Here is a 20956-nt window from a genome sequence, read left to right on the forward strand (position 1 = left end):
TTCCCAATTTCTGACAAAATGCATAACTTGGTGAATGTCTCAAAAAAGGGGAAAAAAAAAAAAAAAAAAAAAGATTAATGGGTAAAATTATTAAAGAAGCAAAATTATTAGAAACTGTATTCTTGCAACGCTTTCCTGTTTTTGTTCTCATATCAGTTGAATCCTAACAGTCTGACATGCTGCCATGAAAGAAGTATTTGGGACAACCTGAACTCTCCTCGTCCACTTCAGTTTAATTTCAAAATTAAAAAAAACAGCAGCTCAGGAAAATATGCGAGCTTCCTGACATATAATACCATCTGCGAATATTTTTTCCAGTACAGAGATTTCCAGAAGCCCATGGATAATAAATGACATATATTGTTTTTTCAGGTTTTGAAATGTTTTTTTGAGAATAAAATATATTTCCTGAGAGGGATTTTATGGAAGACATTCTTCATAATTAGTACTGAAAACGTTTTTAGATGTTATACTACATTTTTAGGAGAACATAAAGATAGTCGCTATTGTATATAGCCGGAAAATAAATTTCAGCAATATAATTTATCCATCAATATACAGAAACAATATAAATCATTACCGCTCCATTAAAATACCATGAGGGAAGTAAAACAAGAGTATTGATTTGCATGAAATACTGCGTGTAGAATATATGCAATGCGGTTCTTTAGGCAGCAATACACAAAAGGCATCTTGCATTACCACTAAAAGCTGACTTCACTATAATCAATGCCATCTTTTCCTGCATATGACATCATCTGTCAGAATACTTCCAGTAAGAGCAATCAAAAGCTTTTGAGAGGATGTGAAATTTCCGTCTTTATGATTTTTAAGTAATGAAAGGAAAATGATGGCTTGGAACCCAAACAGCATGTATAGAACAGAATGCATTTCATCACTCAGATTCAGACACAGAATGCAAAGAAAGGTACATGTTTTCCATGAAGAAAACATTCTGCATCAGACGTAAGAACTGATAGAAGGGAAGAGCCTGCTGCCCAACATACAACGGAAACAAGGTCCGTGACTGGACTGCTAACTGATCATAGAAATATTAAGTGTACATCCTTCCGGATAAGGTTCCCAATAGTATTTTTCATTGACGCAAAGCATCCACCATGGTAAAAGAGAAAAGTGAATATTAGCAACATGATCCAGAGAGATCGGTAAATACATGAGCCAATAAATGAAGAAATAAATGAAGCCGGCTCAATATGTCCAACCAGATGTATAACATTTACAGAGAGTAATCAGGGATGGATGTGTTTACACTGACACGTTTCTGTAAGGTGTCTCAAAGCTAGATCCTGCATTTCCGCACTAAATACCGTAGCAACCCGCATTCTGAATTCCGCTGCGGAGACTTGCAAAAATAATTAAAAATTATTCAACCATCAAATTAATATCATCCTGCACTGGAAAACAAATAAAACTTAAAATCGCTTTTAAACGGGCTTATTATCAGCCAGAGAGAATGTCAAAGTCATGAATATCCATATTCGGTTCAAGAGCCCTTTTCGAAAGATGGAACAGATTTTCAGACAATTTCACTCAACATATGGTGCCTGGTTTGGAAAAGCAGAGGAAATTCCTCATACTGTGCTCTCAGACTCAGCATTAACATTAGCGATGTTACTTTTTAATCAATTTTTGGGCTCATTAGACATGTGCATTGTATTCATTGGAAAAGCGTCTTTGCATTTCAGGAGACGTCAATAATGTTAATTACAGTGCCGTATGTCTATATCCACTTCTATTAGCGAGCCTGTCGTGGTTAAACATAAATGTCACGGAAAGCCATTAATTAATCATTACAGGAACTCCATCATCACAAATTAATAGTTACCACTCCATCAGCATGTCTACACTGGACATACATTTATAATCTATGATATTAAATGACGATGACAAGAGGGGCTTGATCCATTCATCAAGCGTTGACACTTTCGGCGCTCGGGTTCTGTATATGTAGGTAAATTCAGCAGACTAATGCCGCTGATTAGAAACTTAATGACTATTCATTGCTGTTTTTGTGACTACTACGCCATCTCAAGGGGACAGAGGCTTTCACATTTAAACCACTTAAATACGCTGTTCTATACATGCCAGGTGGTACGGTGACACAGCGAGTAGAACTGCTGTCTCACAGCACCTGAGCGGTGCGAGAGGATGTGGGTTCGATTCCTGTTCAGTCTGCGTGGACTTTGCATGTTCTCCTCATGTCTGTGTGGGTTTCCATCGGGTGCTCTGGTTTCCTCCCACATTCCAAAGACGTGCTGTTCAGGTTCCCCCATAGTGTGTGAGTGAGTGACAGAGTGAGTGTGTGTGTGTGTGTGTGTGTGTGTGTGTGTGTGTGTTCCACCGATGTATGGATGAGTGACCCAGTGTAAGTAGTGTATCTAGCAGTGTAAGTCACCGTGGTGAATAAGGTGTGTGGGCTGATAGTAATACTACATAGAGTTCATTGGAAGTCTCTTTGGAGAAAAGTAGCTGCTAAATGAATAAAAGTAAACCAAAAATACTATCTAAAATACTCAGAAGTGAGCACTGCTCATTCTGCAGAAAAGCACTGTAGACAAGAGCGATTGATGGATGGAGCAGAAATATGACGCTTCAAAGTCATACAATCGTTAAAGACAAAAACACAGAATGGACAGATGTGTAAGCACAGAAAATATTGTAGCATGCAATTGTGTCCCAACTATATTTAAAAATTAATTATTTTCGTCTCAAAAGTATGTAACTTTTGTGATAATTATAACACAGCACATACTGGAGAGAATGCTGGGCTTTTTTTAAGATCAATGAATGGAGCCTTTAAGATACATATTATGTGTCAATATTTGGAACTCTTTGATGAGGATTTCTTTCATCTGACTTGTACCGTAATAAGGTCTGTTTCTTTCTTTAATATGTAAAAATATGCCTTTCTGGATGTCAAACCCCCTCTTTAATTTCTTTTTCTTTTTTTTTTTGTCAAACATTATGCAAATATTCTGATTGATGATAAAAAACCGGGGACGATGCACTTCCTGGCTCTCGGACCGCCGCACGCGTCCAGCACCCCTCCCCCCAGCAACTCCATACCTTTTTAAAAACTCCATGTACTCGGTGTGCTTGATCAAGCCAGTCCTCATCATGATGGTCTGGAAACATTGCCGGTCGATTGCCCAGAGCTTCACGTTGGTGAGGGCTGGGGAAGAGACGATCAGCACAACATTACCATGGGCACACAAGAACTGTGGGTGGGACAGTATTTCATCATGAAAAGCAATATTCTCAGCGAAATATACATATACATGGAGCTGTCCTTCTAAAAAGACTGAAAATAGGGTAATGGTGTGAAGAATATCACCATATTCATGTATGTCATTGATGTTCGTATAGCTTTTGACACTACCCACAAAAAGGGCCAAGCTGATTCATAACGATCAATGGAAGATATTCAGCTGAGAACATGTCTGCTGTGCTTGGCGAATGTGATCATGAAGGAAAGCCCACTTCTTGTATTTTCACTTAGGGTCTCCATTCCCCAGCTCCCCTAAGGGGGACAAGTGCAGTCATCAGGAGGAAAGATCATTCGGTGGGAATGAGTCCCTGTCTGGCCACCTCACGCTCAGCCGGGAACAGCGTTACGTCTACATTACCGTAGAGCAAAGAGGTCAGATACATTCGCATTCGGTCTGTGAAGGTGTTCTGCTGTTAAAGCTGTCATTAAACTCATCAAGTCCCGTTTTAAAAAGAACTAGTACTGTTCTTCATTTTTAAGAGTCTCCCAGGGTTTGACTGATGTCCATTAGGGCTCGAGTGACGCCGATTAAGGTCGAAAGTGTGTTGTTGCAGGATGGCTCTTGGAATGCAGCAGGGGTGCCCAGCTGTGGCGGGCGAGGGCTGCACAGTCTCCAGGTTTCCCAGAAATCAAATGATAATTAGAAGTCGTGTTTCAGAGCGATCGGAACCACTTGTCCAATTCAGGGTCACACTGGTCCAGAGCTTGTCCTGGAAGCATAAGGTGCAAGGCTGAATACATGCAGGATGGGACTCTTTCACACAGTCCCACACTAGTGGCAGTTTAGAGTCACCAGTCCACCTGAAAATTCCGCCATGGACGGTCCCGAGCCCGGCTGAGAAAGGAGGACGGTTGGGCGTGGGGTTAGCTACCCCACGCCGTAAAAACCTTGCCAGCTACAGAAACCCCAACAAGGAAACTTCATGACATCTCAGCTCTTAGGGACACCTGGAGAACCCTTGTTGACCACCTATGCCCCAGGAGGGGTGGAAGGCATAAGAAGTCGTCCACCTGAAGCACACGACTTTGGGCTGTGGGAGGAAACCAGAGCACCCTGAGGAAACCCACGCAAACAGAGGGAGAACATGCAAACTCCTCAGAGACTAAACCAGATGCAAACCCATGTCTGGACCCCCAGGCCACTAGGTGTGAGGCCTCAGCACTACCTGTTGTGCCACCATGCTGCCCTCCAGTGTTTACTTCCACAAACCAAATTTCATGTTTTCTGCACTTTATTTTCTAATGATGAGAATAATAAATTATCTCTTTGGAAGCTATTTAGACCATGCAGCCCTTGAAGAGGCTTAGTGGGGAAAAAAATGGACCCGGTCGCCACAGGCACAAACAAACTCCACGTACTTGTGCTTCTGTTGCGTAACTCTACAGAAAGAGATTTCCCAGAACAGGCTGTTACCGGGCCACTGCGATGCTGAGGAGACCCGGAAACTGTAACAATAGCCCAAAATAACTGCCATTCGGTTTATAATTCCGAGACATTAATAGCAACATGAAAGGTGCTTTAGGGATAGTCCAGAATTATTTTGGAGATGAAAAGCTTTTTGGTCTCCAAAGTCCCAAACAGGCTGATGGAGTCATTTGCATAATATTTCATCCATCACACATCATTGTTTGTGGCAGTTACAAATGGGTCTCCCCTTCCCCCACTGGTATTTTCAAGGCCTTTTGTGATTGAGCCAACCCTCCATGGCGCTGCAACGGAAACCTCATGATGACCTGGATGTTGCAAGATTTCACCAGGGCAGAGTTGTCTGGAAGATCCTTTCTACCTACAAAACTGCCAACTCTATGATGATTTACAGACATGCCCCATTCACTCCACTTTAAATTGAGGCCAGCCCATTGGAGGATAAATCATCACGGACACCGAAATTATGCCCTAGTTAAAACGGAGCAGTCAGCCTTGCGGCCCGGAAAAGAAAACCACCGAAAAGCCCGAGTTCAATTTAATGGGAAAAAGTGGGACTATTACCCGGAAGGGACTGTCGCTATTCATTGAAATCTGGATCAGTGTCAAACATCTATAATTTTCCAACACAAATTACCACGAGAGCGAGAGTCGCATTACCCACAAAGACGCGAGGAATTCTAATCATAGAGTCGAGCCCCAGATTAGGATGTGTAAAACAGAGATCTCAAAGTGGATTAATCTGTGTTTCGCAATCCTGCCCTACATCAGACAGGCTCTTCACGGAAGGTCCAGAGATGCCCCCGACAAAGACCACAGCTGAACTCCACACTGCCAGACAACAATATTAAAGCCTTCCCAGCAACAGTACATACGTGACCTTGATAAAAAGCAAATACAGGACACGTGATGTTCGTGAAGAGCGTCACTCGAAGAATAAACAGGCCAGCGGGAAAGAGGGACACTTATTCTTTCAGAGGGTACGTAACGAGCCAATTTGCTGCAAATATTACCTTTGAAATAAGTTCAGCTTTGTCAGCAGGTAGTATTCTTTTCAGCGTTTTACTGCCATTGATTTGTCTGCATCATGACAGTTTCCCCAGTGAGAAAAATGCTGGATAAAACACTCTCTGGGCAAGCGGGTCGTGCACATCGTTTGGCACACCTCCTAATGACAAACGAAAAAGAGGGTGCAGACGCAAAGAAGTCGTGACGTGGAAGATGGATCAGTTCCTCTAACGAACATTGTATCCTTCGCACATTAATTGACTGTTTGTAAGGCAACGGAGCGGTACCCCGGTGACCTTACCTTTACGCTTTAAAATCGAAACCCAGAGAAAATGTTTCGCTTAGATGTTGCACGTCACCCTAATCAGACGTGACACGCTGCATAAGTGGTCCAAAGTTGGAACATCTACGAATTGCTGTTTGTGGATAAGTACATGTTTGGCTGAAGAAGGTTCTGGCAAACCCCGTCTTAACCCAGTCCATCATTTCATAGGAAGATCTGGAAATGGTTATTGATGGAGGCCTCATTTCAACTCCAAACTATTAGAGGTATATTCTGAAGGCTTCCCAGCCTTTATATTAAAACCAACCACAAAAGTAAAGATGTCTATGATGGAAGGAAAATATAAGACTCCACTCCTCCCAGGATCACCCTAGAGGACCAAAGGAGGCTGGACTGCTTTTACCACCAAAGCAACATATGGCAAGTACTCGCTTCATCACAGCTCGGGTACCAGTTCTGCCACAAAGCCATTAGAGGCTTTTTGCGACCACCCACCCTCCCACCCCAGGCTTCGTCATCAGACCCATCCGGAGTAAAAGCAGCCACAGCTGCTCTGAGCATCTGGGTCAGTGGTCTTCCTGTAACCCGTGTGAACGCCGAGCCTGTGACACAATGTCAGCCCGGGGGGGGGGGGGACAACAACGCGAAGCTAATTCCTTTCAGCTGTCTTAGGGCTCTATGACGAATGTTCGCAAGCTCAGTCGGTTTTTTTCTACAGCTACTCAAACGCTCTCCAGGGATTTTTTAGAAACAGAACAGAAAACAGGATAAAATAAAAATAAAAAAAAAAAAAATTCAGGAGGCGGCCAGGAAAAAAATGGCCTTCTTGCATCCTTAGGAGAATGATGTTGCTCAACACTGTGGTTCCTGACTAGCTGAGCGGAGAATTGCAAGTCTGAAGCAATCGAAGAATTCATCCGCTGACGTGAATCTGCATTCCCTTCTGTTACTCAGTTGAGTACTGGAAAAATGATAACTTTGAGCTCGAGATGCTATGTGCTTAACATTCTATCCTTGAAAAGGAAAATAAACGTTTTAGCGTTTTTCTATTTACTCACAGATCTCCTGTGCAACAACTTTATTTCAAAGCCACTTTCTCTGTTTACCCAAATATGTAATACACCCACATAATTTCACATCTAACTGAGACTATTCGTCATATGCTAAATACAACAAACCCTTCAAAGTAAACTCAGTTCTGGCCACTATACAAGTAATCACATTCATAACCACATGAAAACCAAATTCATAACTACAAAAAAATGTTTTAGATTTCCAACTCCTGGTTCTGTTTTGCTGTTTAATTTAGCTGACAGTTTTGTTCGAGGCTACTTAACGATAAGAAGCTGGTGCTCTAAGGTACAATGATTCGTGCATTTACACAGGTGGGTAACTTTTACTGTTACCATTCAGAATAAGTACCTTGATTAAGGGTACTATAGTAGGACGAGGGATCTGAAACAATTTGGTTGAACACTGAAAAAATCGGGTTTTATGATACCGCAACAACCCGCGGTACTGCTGTTCGAGCAGGGAATGCGCTTATTGTAAATAGTTGCATTGTGGGAAAAATGTAAATTGTAAGTGTGCAACCACCGGGGGCACTTCTGGGGAAAATGATGGGGTGAACGTGTTTGCCAGTGGGGAAAAAAAGCCCGGGGCGGTAAGCAGACTGGGAAGGCTGGGTAGAAGTGCAGGTCCTGGAGGAAACGGGGTCCTCGAACCAAGAACATTATTTCCCTGCGTGCCAGTGTTCAAATAAATGTTCAAGATGAACGCTGCCTGTGTGCCCTTCTTCACCCCATCCGAACCCACGGCACTGTGCGCCACAATGCATTGCTTTACCCATCCATTATGTATAACACCTGCAAGTGTTACTGACCTCAAAGTATTAGTTCCTCGCTGAAGAAAGTGTTTTCTGGAACCACGTCATTCTGTTTCCTTCTTAGACCATTTGATATTTAGTGTTTCTGCAGTTTAAAGCCCAGGAAGGATTTAATTTGGGCTCAGTTATAATGCCTACATGCAGCTATAAAGATAAGCTCTGCACCGATACACATGTTTATTCAAACAATGAAAATGTTGGCCAAAAGCCATCATGGAGCAGATGTTCACAAGTTCACGGATCCACGCTGATAAATATGTGCCAAACACAAGTGCAACGCAGTTACAAACATGAGGTTTATTGAACTAATCTCGTCTTTCTCTTCTTCTCAGCGCCTTTATTTGCGAGTAACTTATTTGACCGGCAAAGCATAATATCAGACTGAAAAACATTAAAACGTCGAGGTTCCTTTTTTATAAGGCCTCATCCAACAACTACCCTCTCTTTAGATAACACTGCCATTAAATCAATAAATAGGTATTTGAATTTATTTTTGGTGCCACTAATGGAAGAATAAACTAGTTTTAGGGAAGGTGCAGAATTTCCAGTCTAACAAATGCATGACAGGCGAGCATCTATTTTCACATGTACTATAACTGAATTACTTACCGCAGCAGAATCCATAAAGTTTCAGCCAACTATACTGTAGAGAGGTGTACCGTTGCTCAGCATTTGCTTCCGTATTTTTACTTTTTACAGACAAACTGCAACTCATGCCTTTTCTTGGGATTCACAGTGGATGTGACCCAGGGTTTAAATTCACATGCAAAAGACAGACTGAAAAGGCCTATGAAGCTGGAAACCAAAGACATGGTGTTTTGAGAGAGCTCACAGAGAAACAAAGGTATATACAGTGTTTATGCATGGAAAAACTTGTGGTGTTAAAGAGCTCAATGGCCTTGCAGCTCAATGAAGTCCTAACCCCGGGATTATGAGAAGATAGCTTCCAACGTCACTTGCGATACGTAGTTGCACACTAAACTGTTGCTCTCAGTTGTTGACATGCTTTTAGTGTCATTCATCTAAAGATTCCCATCTTTCAGCCTACACTGGGCCTGTGGAGCTCTGTCTTTCAGCCAACCCTGGAACTCTGCCTAGCCTCACATTTCCAGCACTTAACGTTCCGCAAGGGACCAAATTGGCCTGGCCCGCATATGCCGAGTTTGCTGCTCTACTGCAAATGCAAAGGGACGTGAGTAATTCACAGTGCAAGAAAAAGAAGATCTTGTCAAGGGGGTACCGCGGGGTAAACCGGCCATGAGGTCGTGGGGTCAGCAGCATTGATGCGCTTTGTGACGTGTGCTTGGATCTCAGCTTCGGCCTCCAAAGAAAAAGTTTTTTTTCTTCTTCTTCTTCAAATGCACTTCATATGCAAGCATTACAAAAAAAAAAACTGTCCAAATTCCATTTCTTTTCCTCGTGCTTTTCAAAATGCAAGTGTTGCATCCTTCACCTGTTAATAAATGTACAAAGTCTTCATCTTAGAAGGCAAGTAAGAGGCAAACAGAGGAGAGGCAGATTAAAGCTATCTCTTCGGAGCAGGTAGAGCGGAAGAGTGCGCGCTTCCGTTCCGTTATGGGAACCGGGGGAAGAGCGTTCCCTTTGAGAGTTGCGCAGACAGTGAGCGACTTAGCTTCTTCCAGACACAGCCAAACGACGCCCGGTTCATTTTTATGAGACACTTAGGGAAACTCCAGAGAGATGCCTTTTCAGCGATGTTTCATAATTACCGCACAGTTAATGAAACTGTCAAAAAGGGAAACGGAAATGCTGATGCAGGTTCCAGTTAGACTCATTATTAAGAGATCTGTATGTATAAACAGCACCATACCTGAAGATGTAGCCGTAGGAGAACTGAAACCACTCATTCCTAACACTATTTTTTATTCTGCAAAAAAGAAGTTACATAGTACTTAGATAAGTTACGTTAGATAGGAATTTTTAAATTAAAAAAAAAATCACTTTGTATATTCAGAATAAATTATAATGCCTGGTGTTGAATGCAGTGCTTGGATTATGACTCTAAAGCAACTCCAAGATCAATAACCCTTCATCACGGGGTTCTTGAGAACATGTCCTCTGGGTCAGCAGAAAAACAAAAATGAAGAGGAATGAAAAGAGGAAAATTAAGAAACAGTTGTGCAAGAAGGTTCTTCAGGAGGTGCTAGAAGACACTGAAACAATCTGCAGTTATACCACGACCCTCAACCGGATAAGCGGATTAGAAAATGGGGACGTACGGACAAGGCTATAATGAAGAGGGCAGTTATGTGTCTCTGATTTCTCAACAGACAGGGATTCTGTGTTATTCTGCTTGTCGGGGGTGTACGGTCCACGACTATTCAAGGAATTCAGAGTGCTCAACCGCATGACAAACGTTTACATTAAACCCCCTACCAGTGGTAAGTAATCACACGATGGGGGGTTGGGGGTGATTCAAACGTGTATAAAACCACAGACAAACAAAAGCACTATTTCCAACAAGCTCTCTTTCACAGTCCCATGGGGACCTCTCTCTGCATTACAGCAGCCTGTGAATTGAACCATTGTTTATCATATTTATTGTGATATTTTATTTTAATAGAAGGCCACTGTCTTCATCAAAACATTACAATCAACACTATTCGCATATGTCACATTGCTGACAGTGTAGGCCCTTTGTCGAATGAGTGCCGTTTCACATTTCCCGATGGGCATATGGTGATGCTGTGGGCATTCAGAATCACCCTCACATGTTTCTGCATATGTATTAAATGACACATTTCTGGTAATACTGCATTTACGAAACAACTGTCCCCAGTAAGAGCGGACAGATAGCGGGGTCCTCTTTCTCAACACTGATGAATAATTCAGAACGTGGGTAGTTTTTCCACACTGGATTGTGCCGCAGTGGGAATATTCAGCTTTTTCGGTTATGAAGAAAGGACTCGATTTTTCTGTAGTCTAACAGCAGCAGGATTCAGTCGGCTTTGGCGTAATTAGTATTGGTGGAAGTAGCACTGCGAAGTTCCAAAGCACAACATAAAGCAGTGGAAACAATTAGTGTCTTGAGTCTGAACAACCAACACAAAGAGCTTGCTGGGGATGAGGGTAAATGCACAACTGAAAATAATATCCTTTTTTATTTCCAGGGACATCTGTTCTCTTAATAATTTAGCTATTATGAACATGCTTGTAAATTTACATAAACCTTCCTTTCAGACATTAGTTTTGGATTAAACTGTTTAGCAAACATTAACGATGTCAAAATTGCTTGCTTGTTTGGGAGATGCTTTTATCCCGAGCACTTTACAAAGGTTATGTTTTACATGGTACCCTGTTATAAAGGATATATACCATGGCTGAGCATCAGGCATTGAGTATTCTTCCCAAGGGACATCATAGCACCCCACCAGGGGTGTGAACCTGCAGCATGCTGGATAGCTCTCTTAAAGCTTAACAATGATTGGAACTGTTGCAGAGTTTTTACTCATTCCCATTTCTCTAATGAGCTTAAAGAACTAACAATGAAAGCTCATGTGAGATGCAGGAGGTTTCAATTAATTATGTCGACTTAATGAAGACGGCACAAGTTAATAATTAAGACGTGAAAACACAAACTTTCATTCTATCGGTTTCAATGTTGAAATGTATGCCACTACAAAGCCTCACTTGTACATAGTCTCATGTCTCTAATATACAGATTTAGTGCAAGTAAACACTGTTGACTAATGTGGCTACAAAGCAATTTGACTGCTTAAATCTGAAGCAACAGGTTATAAAACTCTTACGCTGTTTAAGAGCATGTCACATTCTACGGACTCATGTGGTGTGAAAAATATAAATCCTTTATCCAAGCTGGGTTCAAATCTGGCTGTAAAAAATTGTGCAGAAAAAATGTGACCGAATTATTGACATCTCATGAAAACTATCAACAATTTTGAGCTTTTGAAGTTTTCAGATAGTAAGATTAGTACTAAAAAAGAATGAGACCATGAATAGCCAAAACTCTGAACGGAACAGTGGATGGAATAATTGGGATTGTACATCTATACATACGAACAGTATACTATATGAACAGTTTATTATATATTTGAACAGTTTACTATATAAAGGTGGGTCCCGATTTACGATGATTCGACTTACGATTTTTTTTTTTACTTTACGATAATGAGCTGGCAATAGATATTCAGGAGAAACCGTACTTCGAATTTTGAATTTTGATTTTTTTTCAGGCAAGCAATTCATGGAGTGATACTCTTGCAATGCTGGGCAGCGGCAGCGATCCGCTTCTCCTTGTCTGTCACGCAGAGGTATGTGTTAAATGCATTTTCGACTTACGATATTTTCAACTTATGATGGGTTTCGCAGACCGTAACTCCATCATAAATCGCGGACCACCTGTACTTACACTATATGAACAGTTTCACAGATCAAACACTACTCCAAACGGCAAACAAAATAAAAGCTACAATATAATTTCACTAGTTTAAGTATGGGACTATGATTGTGCATTTGGGTGCATACTTAGTGTACTCTCCATCTTGGCTTTCAGTCTGCTGGAGGGCTCAGACCTGCTCTAGAGATGCTGTAGAGCCCCAAAAACACAGAGATCTGTAAGCAGCTGGAACTGATGGACAAGTATTGTATTTGAGCAGAAAGTTACCCAGATGATAGCAAAAGGTGGTTGAGGCTATAACTTAGTGTACTGTATACAAGCAGGCCGTCAAGTGCACCCTACACCACAAGCTTTGAGTACAGAGCAGTTTGCATACAGTAGCCCAAGTGTTGAATGTCTTGCATGTGTTTTGCAATGTCTTGCAAGTGTTGCAGCACTTTCGCATCTGTCAGTTTCTTCTTGTCAACTGCTTTATGATACCATCTGGAATGCTTCAAATAGCAGCAGCAATAATAGTACAGTTTTAACGAGGAAGTTCAAAATTGATTTAAAGAAGCTTTAGAGTACAGATGCTTCTGTATTCTATATTATGTATGCTTCACGATGGTTCAACTTACGATTTTTCGAAGTTAAGATGGTACGATAGCGATACGCATTCGGTAGAATCTGTACTTCAAATTTTGAATTTCGATCTGTTCCCGCACTTGCGATATGCGGTACGATACTCTCTCCCGATGCTGGGTGATGGCAGAAAGCCACAGCATCCACCCAACCACCCTCGCAGTCTCTGTAGCGATCACACCAATGAGTGGAAACAACCGCAAGCGTAAACAAGCGATACTTTCTTGAAAGCTTTTTTTTTTTTTTCTTTTAAACTTTGTGTTTTCGCATCCCATCATGTCTAGTAAACGCCCATGTGTGTCTCCTGCTTAAATTTGCCCAGCTGTAGGCTATGGTAAGTGTTCTGAGCACGTTTAAGGTAGGCTAGGCTATGACGTTCAATCGGTGCGGTACCGTATTCTTTTTAGACTTAATATTTTTCCACTTATGATGGGCTTATCGGAACGTAATTCCATCGTGACTTGAGGAGTATCTGTATTTCTAAACCCCTGGTAGGTTGTATTGGTTCCACATCTGCCCAGGACTAGAGGTTAGGAGGGTAAGAAGCTATAGTGTTTGAACAGACTCTGAGGAGAATGAAAAGAGAACCAAGGCAAAATTGTGTGATATAGGTATAGAGAAAGTAGAGTCATCGTAGCACAACGGCAGCACAGGGCCACATACAGTCTGAACCCCTTGTGTCTCTTCATTTTACCACGAAATGGTTATTTAATGAAGATCAGTGTTAATTGTGTCACATAATACCAATTCCATATGTTGCTTTAGGGGAAATCATGTGTGTAGTAGAAACACACATGTAGTGCAGGTGTACAAATAAGTGAAGCCCAAGTTGAACTGGTTAAACCAAGTAGGTAAGTAGAATCAGGGGCATAAATCATAATCATTTATTCATTTAATAAGTTAATTAAGATGTAGCATTTAGATTTTATAAGTTTACACAAGAAAAATGGCCATCCCTAAAGGGTTCACATACTTTCAAGCAGCACTGTAGGTGACAGCAGGTCAAGCAGAGAATCAACAGGGGCTGGAAGGAACGAAGGTAGTTCACCCACTGCGGAGTGCTGCTAAGGAAGTGGAGGCGGATATAGAAATGGAAGTGGCACCATAGAGACAACAAGCCGGCGTGCAGAAAACAGCACATCCGGGAGCTTAAATGTTGTTAGGTGTTTATATGCATTTTTCATGTTGTGTTCCCCAGTGTTTGAAATGGATCGTAGAACACTTCCATATCCTCCCTTACTACGAGTACCACGTGTGGTGTTGCTCTGAGTTCAGTATGACTAGATGGCACTTACCCTACTTCCTGTACATCACTGACAGCTGGTCATGGTCAACGGTTTGGACTAATATTTCCTGCCGAAATTTCCTCGTCACAAACCTCTCAATTCTTCATATTTTCAAGGTCAACAATTTTATGGATTCTGCTGTCTGATGGGATCCCATGTTTAGTAACATCTAGTGTAGCAATGTATATTTTTTTTAATTCTTAGCGATCAACCAGTTATCCACTGATGTAACGACAGGTACGAAAACCTGGAATTTCTGAAAAGGTACCAAATATTTTTCTTACTTTTGGAGTGGACCAAGAGTCAGTGAAAGTGAGTACCGTAAAATACTAGTAGCAGAGTTTCAAAGTGGAAAGAGCAATATCTTTGGAAAAAGTGCAAAAAAGTAAAATGTGACGAAGAAAGTAACATCTCCAAAGCTTATTTGCCCGACTTGTACTAATCAAACAACCTACCTTATCTGGTTCCTGTTTTAATTCCATAACAAACATAAGTAGAGAGTGTGCTAACACATCTAAACCACTTGGCAGCAATATCATATTTGTTATGCAAGCTTTCGCAAAAAGTACACTATGCTGCTTCCATGCTTTCCACGAATTTATGATCTGTACTGGAACATAAAGCAAGTGGCATAACGGTTTAAGTATACCAGTTTGTAGGGGCCCTGCTGTAGTACTCTTCTAAGGTACTTAACCTGAATTATTTGTGTACAATACCTAGTTGTACATGAAAATATGAAAACATTAACACAAGAAATACTAACAAAAATTGCTTTTCAGCATATTTATCTTACAATGTATGATGATTTTGATTACTGAAAGTTAATATGGTAACATACAAAGGTTGTTTAAGACCATGTATATTTTGGACTATTTAAACTATTTGAATTATTCTGTTCTAACAGTTGCAAGAAACTTTGGTCAAAGTAATAGCTGAAAGATGTCAAGAAGAAGACAGTTGTTATGCCATCTTTAGCTGACACTGCTACACCAAGGTTATACAAATACATACATTTTTTTCATATAACAGGCTTTTATTCAGCAGAACAGTATTTTTGCCCGTTATTTGGCCTTGACAATTTTACTTCTATAAATGTCCTCTAGCAATTAAAACCCAGTCAAACACAAATTCAGTAAAATAATTCACAATCCTAAGATGTTATTTAAGAAAGCAAAGCTTTCCACTATTTTTTTTTTTTGCACGGTTTTAACAAGGACACAACAGAGCGCACAAGTCACATACGTTCTCAACCAATCACGTAGGTGATTCCTGACAACACGACTCATCCGCCGTCGCGCTGTTATACGAACAAAGCCATTTAAAGTTGCTTCTACTGCTATTCCTGCTCATTGTCACAATTTCCAAGCAATTGTATTTGGTTAATGACTTGTTCATGAGATTTACCCTTAACTGTGACTTAATTAATGGTGCAGTGGGAGGACCTTGACATATGCAAAACGGACTGGGGAGAATTAACGAAGTATTTTGACTGGGGGAAAAATCATAAAAAATGAATAAGGCCTATCTTAGGGTACTTCACTTACAATATGGTGCGTTGCACAAAACGCAGTGCAAATGATTCCAGAAAAAGAGTGCGCAGGCATGAATCCCAGGCTTTAGGAAGTTAGTCACAGTTAAAGGTAAACAACAAAATGCATTGCAGTGCTTCTAGCGCAGCTGCAAAAGTCAACTATCTACAAGTAGACTGGAAACGCTGCCAATACCCCCATTAAATACAGACTGCCTAAACATGAAACACTGCTCTTCAGCGTAGCGTTGGAAACGTTCAGATTGGTGCTTCATCAACACTGGAATGGAGAGCGACATTTTAACATGCCTTTCACATGCATGGAGAGGTGCGACGTCCTTAGTTCCCTTCCCTTGCGTTCAGAATACAATGAGATCCACTCAACTGGCGCACCCACCCGCCAAGGATGAGCGAAGCAGGGCTCAGTCTCACAAGAAAGGCTGCCGATTACCCCACTGTGCCTGAGTACTTTCACCTCCAAACTGACCACAGACATGATGTACACTGTAAATAATGACATTCGGGATGTGCTGCTCCAAGGACGGCTCTAATAGAAATCTCCAAGCAACAAACGATGAGTACTGACAGCTTCATTCTAGCTCCTACTTCAGCAGGGGGGGCAGTATGGGGGGGGGGGCTTAACTTCTTTTTGGCAAACCCACTCTGCCGCTTCATGACTCCCGGGAGTCGACAATCTGTGTGCTTGCCGCAGAAACCAATTATTCAGAATAATAATACTTTTTTGGCTAAACTTATTTTCTCTGAAAATCCAACCAAGGGCTTTGAACAGAAAAAAAGGTGGAACGAACTGGCAGGTCTGCGATGAACTTGGGTGGGAGATGGGTAAAATCCCCCTAATATCCACAGACAGAACCAGAGAATACTGCTAATGAAAAACCACTCTGGTAATATGAAGCAGCTGTCGACACGTAGCTGTCATTCAGCCACCTGGTTTTTCACTATACTTATCTGTTCCCTCTCTTTTGGGCTGAAAAAAAAGCAGCAGCAAAACTTGTTTGCAGGCTGAATAGCTGCTACAACATATGGCCATCGAGTACAGTTAGTTCTGAATCAGAAAGCATCAAAATTCAAAGCCTTTCAACTCTTTATCAAAATGCAAGTCTCCATCAGTACAGTAGGTACTGATATAGAAATCATTAAAGTGCAAGTTAGTCCCATTTGATTTAAAAATGAATAAATAAATAATATGGTCTCCGAGTTACAATGGTCCAATTTACGATTTTTCGACTTTACGATGGTGCGATAGCGATACGCATTCAGTAGAAACCGTACTTCGAATTTTGATTTTTTTTTTCCTTTTTTTTAATATTTCCCCGGGCAAGTGATACGCGGTACGATACTCCCTTGTGATGTTGAGCAGCGGCAGCGATCCACATCTCTTAGTCTGTTACGGGGTCACTAGTGTATAGAGCCGATACTCTACAGTGTTTTATTGGATACCCCCCCCATCTATTTTGTGTTTTGTGCATCCATCATATCTATGAAACGCCCATCTGTGTCTCCTGCTACAGGTGAGAAGACGATGACAAAGGCGATGACTCTTGAAGAGAAACTCAAGATAACTGCCTAGCATGAGGGCAACAAGCCCGTAAAGGCCATCGCACGTGAACTTGGACATCGACCATCTGGACCATCTTAAAGGATAAGAAGCGGTGATAGGTCAGGTTTGGTGGGTCAGCTGCATTTTCGACTTATGATGGGTTTATTGGAACTTTTCCCCATGGTAACTCAGGGACCGTCTGTACTAGAATGGTACAGTGGTATAGTGGGTACAGCTGGTGTCTCACAGCTAAGCACTGTCGGTTTGCACCCAGGTTTGAATCCCGGTCAGTCCGTACAGAATTGACATATTGAACCCATTTTTTTTTTCTGAGGGTTTTCTTCAGTTACTCAAGTTTCCTCCCACTGTTGCACTAACTGTGTATTATTGTGTGTGTGAGTGTGTCTGTGAGTGAATGAGTGTGTGTGATTTCCCCACAATAGACCAGTATGTCATCCAGCATATGTAACCTACCTCACGCCCTGTGTTTCCAGGAAAGGCTCTGTATCACTGTTGTTCATGATGGATGGATGAAGGGAGGCAAGGATAAACTACTTGAGTAAAGAATAAAAGAGGGTCAAAGGACTGTTTAAGTTCCAATTTCATGTTCACTATGAAATATTTCAACTTGATCAGAGTTAAAGGAAATGCTTATTGCATCCACATAAAAACAAACATCAAAAATTATTTGGAAATAGTCGTTTCAAGTCCAGTTGTACGGGAGCAGAAACACTCTTCGGAGCTCTTGCTAGAGTGTGACTAATTTGGCCCATGAATTTACATTTATTCATTTAGATGATGCTTTTCTCCAAAGTGACTCAACGTTTTACCCATTTATAAAGCTGGGAAATTTTATTGGAGCAATGTCAGTAAGTATCTTGCTCAAGGGCACTAGAGCAGGAGGTGGGATTTGACCCCGCAACCATTGCCTCCAAAGGCAGGACCTCTAACCACAACAGTACGAGCTGCCCATTTATTTATTGTAGTTTATTGCAGAAATTCCAACACTCGTAATCGGGACCTCATTCGGATCACCGAAGCAGCGGATACAAAATGAGATCAAAGCAAAAAAGAAAGAAATATTTTAAATGTACCATTTCAATAGAGTGAAGAAGTGGGCCGTACTGCGACATGGGAAGTTCCAGACTGTGAGCGCAGAGTAATTTTTAATATGGCAGAGAATCAAATAACACCGCTACTGTGACTCGCTTTTCAACCGCTGCGCATTCATCGGAGCAAAGGTCTCCCGCGGTTACCAGGTAACGTCCAAAATCATTCTGGAGGGAATTCGCCTCATGAGCGGTTTTCCAGCAGCCGTTACACGCTGTCGTTTAGTCGGTTTTCAGCAGGCCGCGGCTATACTAATATGACATTTGCATGAAAGCAGGAGCAAACCGGTTCCTATGCAAACTGTTCCCACCGCTGTCCCATGAAAGCGGCACAGTGTTTCTCCTCGTGAAAGCGATGCTCTGGATTCACCTAGAGGGCTGCGCGTTTTTACACGCGTTTGTTTCCCAGCTCTTCCTTCGCGACTCACTGAATAATGCTGGAGCCCTTGTTAAACTGGTTAAATCTCCCCAGCTGTCAGGAGGAATACGTTCCGCTCCCTGGTATCTGCCAGCCACCTGTGACCTCATGCAAAATTATCCTCACGCAACAGAAGCAACGGCGCCGCTGCCGGTGGAGTCTTTAATTCGACGGGCGGCGTTTCATGTCCGAGAAGCCGTGGTACGTGGGGTGGCAGGCGGGAACCGCAATCTCTGCAAGGAGCGGAACCCCTCGTTGGCCACGAGCGCCGAGGCTTCATCCTCGGTATTTAAAGGGCACCTCAACCCTTTCATCCTCCGCACCAGAAGAAGCACCGGCCGCACACGAATGCGTCGTCATGGCAACTAATTGAAATAAATGTTTTTTTTTTTTTTTGTTTTGTTTTCTCTGCCTCTCTGCTTGCCTCAGAGTAACAACCGTTTATGCAAAAATGCTGGCGGTCCGACCGGCTCCTATCTCAAATCAAACTGGAGGAGCAGCGCAATGGTCAAACATTCAAATTATGTCTTTCATTGGCAGACTTACTGATGTGAGAGTTAACAACAAGAGACAAGAACCTCCAATATCATGGATTCTAGAAACAAAGCGTCTGCAAAGCCACTGGGGGAAATCATACTTTTTTTTTCCCCCCATATAATGAAGGACTTGCGCACCTTGTGAATATTCATGCTTTTAGAAAATGATCAGCAATCTTTTCTACAGAAGACTTAAGGTCCCAGACTTTATATTCTGTCAGATAAATAGTGTTTTAAAAACTCTTTCAAAAGAGAAGATAGAGAATATTAAAAAATGCGTGCTTCTGAAATGATATATTAAGGAAATTCGTGATGTGCTGAAAGACCAGTGTGCGTGTATATTTAACATAATTTAAGATGGCATTACATTACAATATACATATATTATATTAGAGGATGCTCCAAAACAATTTACAACGCTTAAAGGTTACACATTTTCCATGCAGATAGCTGGCTATTTTGCCAAAGTAATTCAGGACGAGTACTTTACTCAGGGGTGCTTTTCCTCTTCTGGAAGGTTTCCGGAAGCTGTACTAACTTAACTGCTGCCCATTAATTTTATGATCCCATTTAATACATAATTAAATTAAAATCTAACAATGTGCATGTTTAGGTTTTTATTAATTGTCTAAAGTATTGCCTACAGCTGAGATAATGTTTTATGCTAAAATAAAATAGGTTGAACAGAGACAGTGTTTGGTTTATTCCTTTGATCGGCCGTTTTAATCTCTCCATAAGAAGAAAGCTTTATTATGCGTTCTACCTAGTCTGACCTGGGAATATGAATGCAATCGCATAAAATACCTAAATTTTTTAAAATAAAATTGAAAAAACCAGGCAGATTGTTCATGTCTAGCAGTCTTCAGTGTCAAGCATGGCTCCATCAACAAAAAGGTACTTTTGGTACCAGGGGTAAAATCTGGCTCTCAATACCCCGGTTCTAAATTAAAGTCCAATTGCCACAAGACTGAACATAGTAAGGCCTCTTTGATGCGGAGGCTCTCATGGGCTGCAGTGTGTAAATGATTAGACCATTAATGCTGAACTTAATGGCACTGTGCTGCAAACGAAGCACTTTGGATGGGCCGGCGCTTGCCGGCTGGGGGGCGGAGGAGGACATGGGCAACCGGGACAGTATGGACATGATGCACTAATGGTCAAGAACTATCTGGAATAGCATTGGTTGCAGCTGGGTAGAATCCCAGTCCTCCCCAAACCACTCTTCTAACGGGATATCCATACGTCTGCCTGTCCGTCCGTCCGTCCAAAAATCCATTTGTCCATCAGTCCATCCGTCAACAACAACATGTGGCCAGTGGGTTACCAAGGCTTGCATCTTACCCCAGAAACAGGGCAGGATACACCCTGGATGGAACACCAGTCTGTCACTGGCCCCAAAAAACAAAAGACAAGTAAAGAACGTGGAGAAATCTCAGAAATTTACTCTGGAAACACTGAATGTGGACTTCCAGGAAAGTGAGGGATTATGAGAAAGGTAGAGCACACCAGAGTAATACTGGAGAAATTTAAGCACATAGGTCATCTGATAGACAGAGTTGCCTGGAGCACATGGGCCCATGACGCACACACTTCATTGTTGACCACCTTAAACGCTCTGATGCGTCACC

The 20956-nt window shown here is 41.7% G+C and overlaps 1 protein-coding gene across 2 annotated transcripts in view; it reads right to left on the bottom strand.

Annotated features, from left to right (window-relative positions):
• The window catches only part of prkg1 (protein kinase cGMP-dependent 1), a 108330-nt gene that overhangs the window by 43802 nt on the left and 43572 nt on the right, over window positions 1–20956 (bottom strand). For both annotated transcript variants that reach the window (XM_018761197.2, XM_018761196.2), the window contains exon 4: window positions 3088–3193. In XM_018761197.2, coding sequence (XP_018616713.1) covers window positions 3088–3193 — 106 coding nt within the window. The remainder of the gene's footprint in view (window positions 1–3087; window positions 3194–20956) is intronic.

This window comes from Scleropages formosus, chromosome 24 (genome assembly GCF_900964775.1).
Source record: "Scleropages formosus chromosome 24, fSclFor1.1, whole genome shotgun sequence".
Taxonomy (NCBI): Eukaryota; Metazoa; Chordata; class Actinopteri; order Osteoglossiformes; family Osteoglossidae; genus Scleropages; species Scleropages formosus.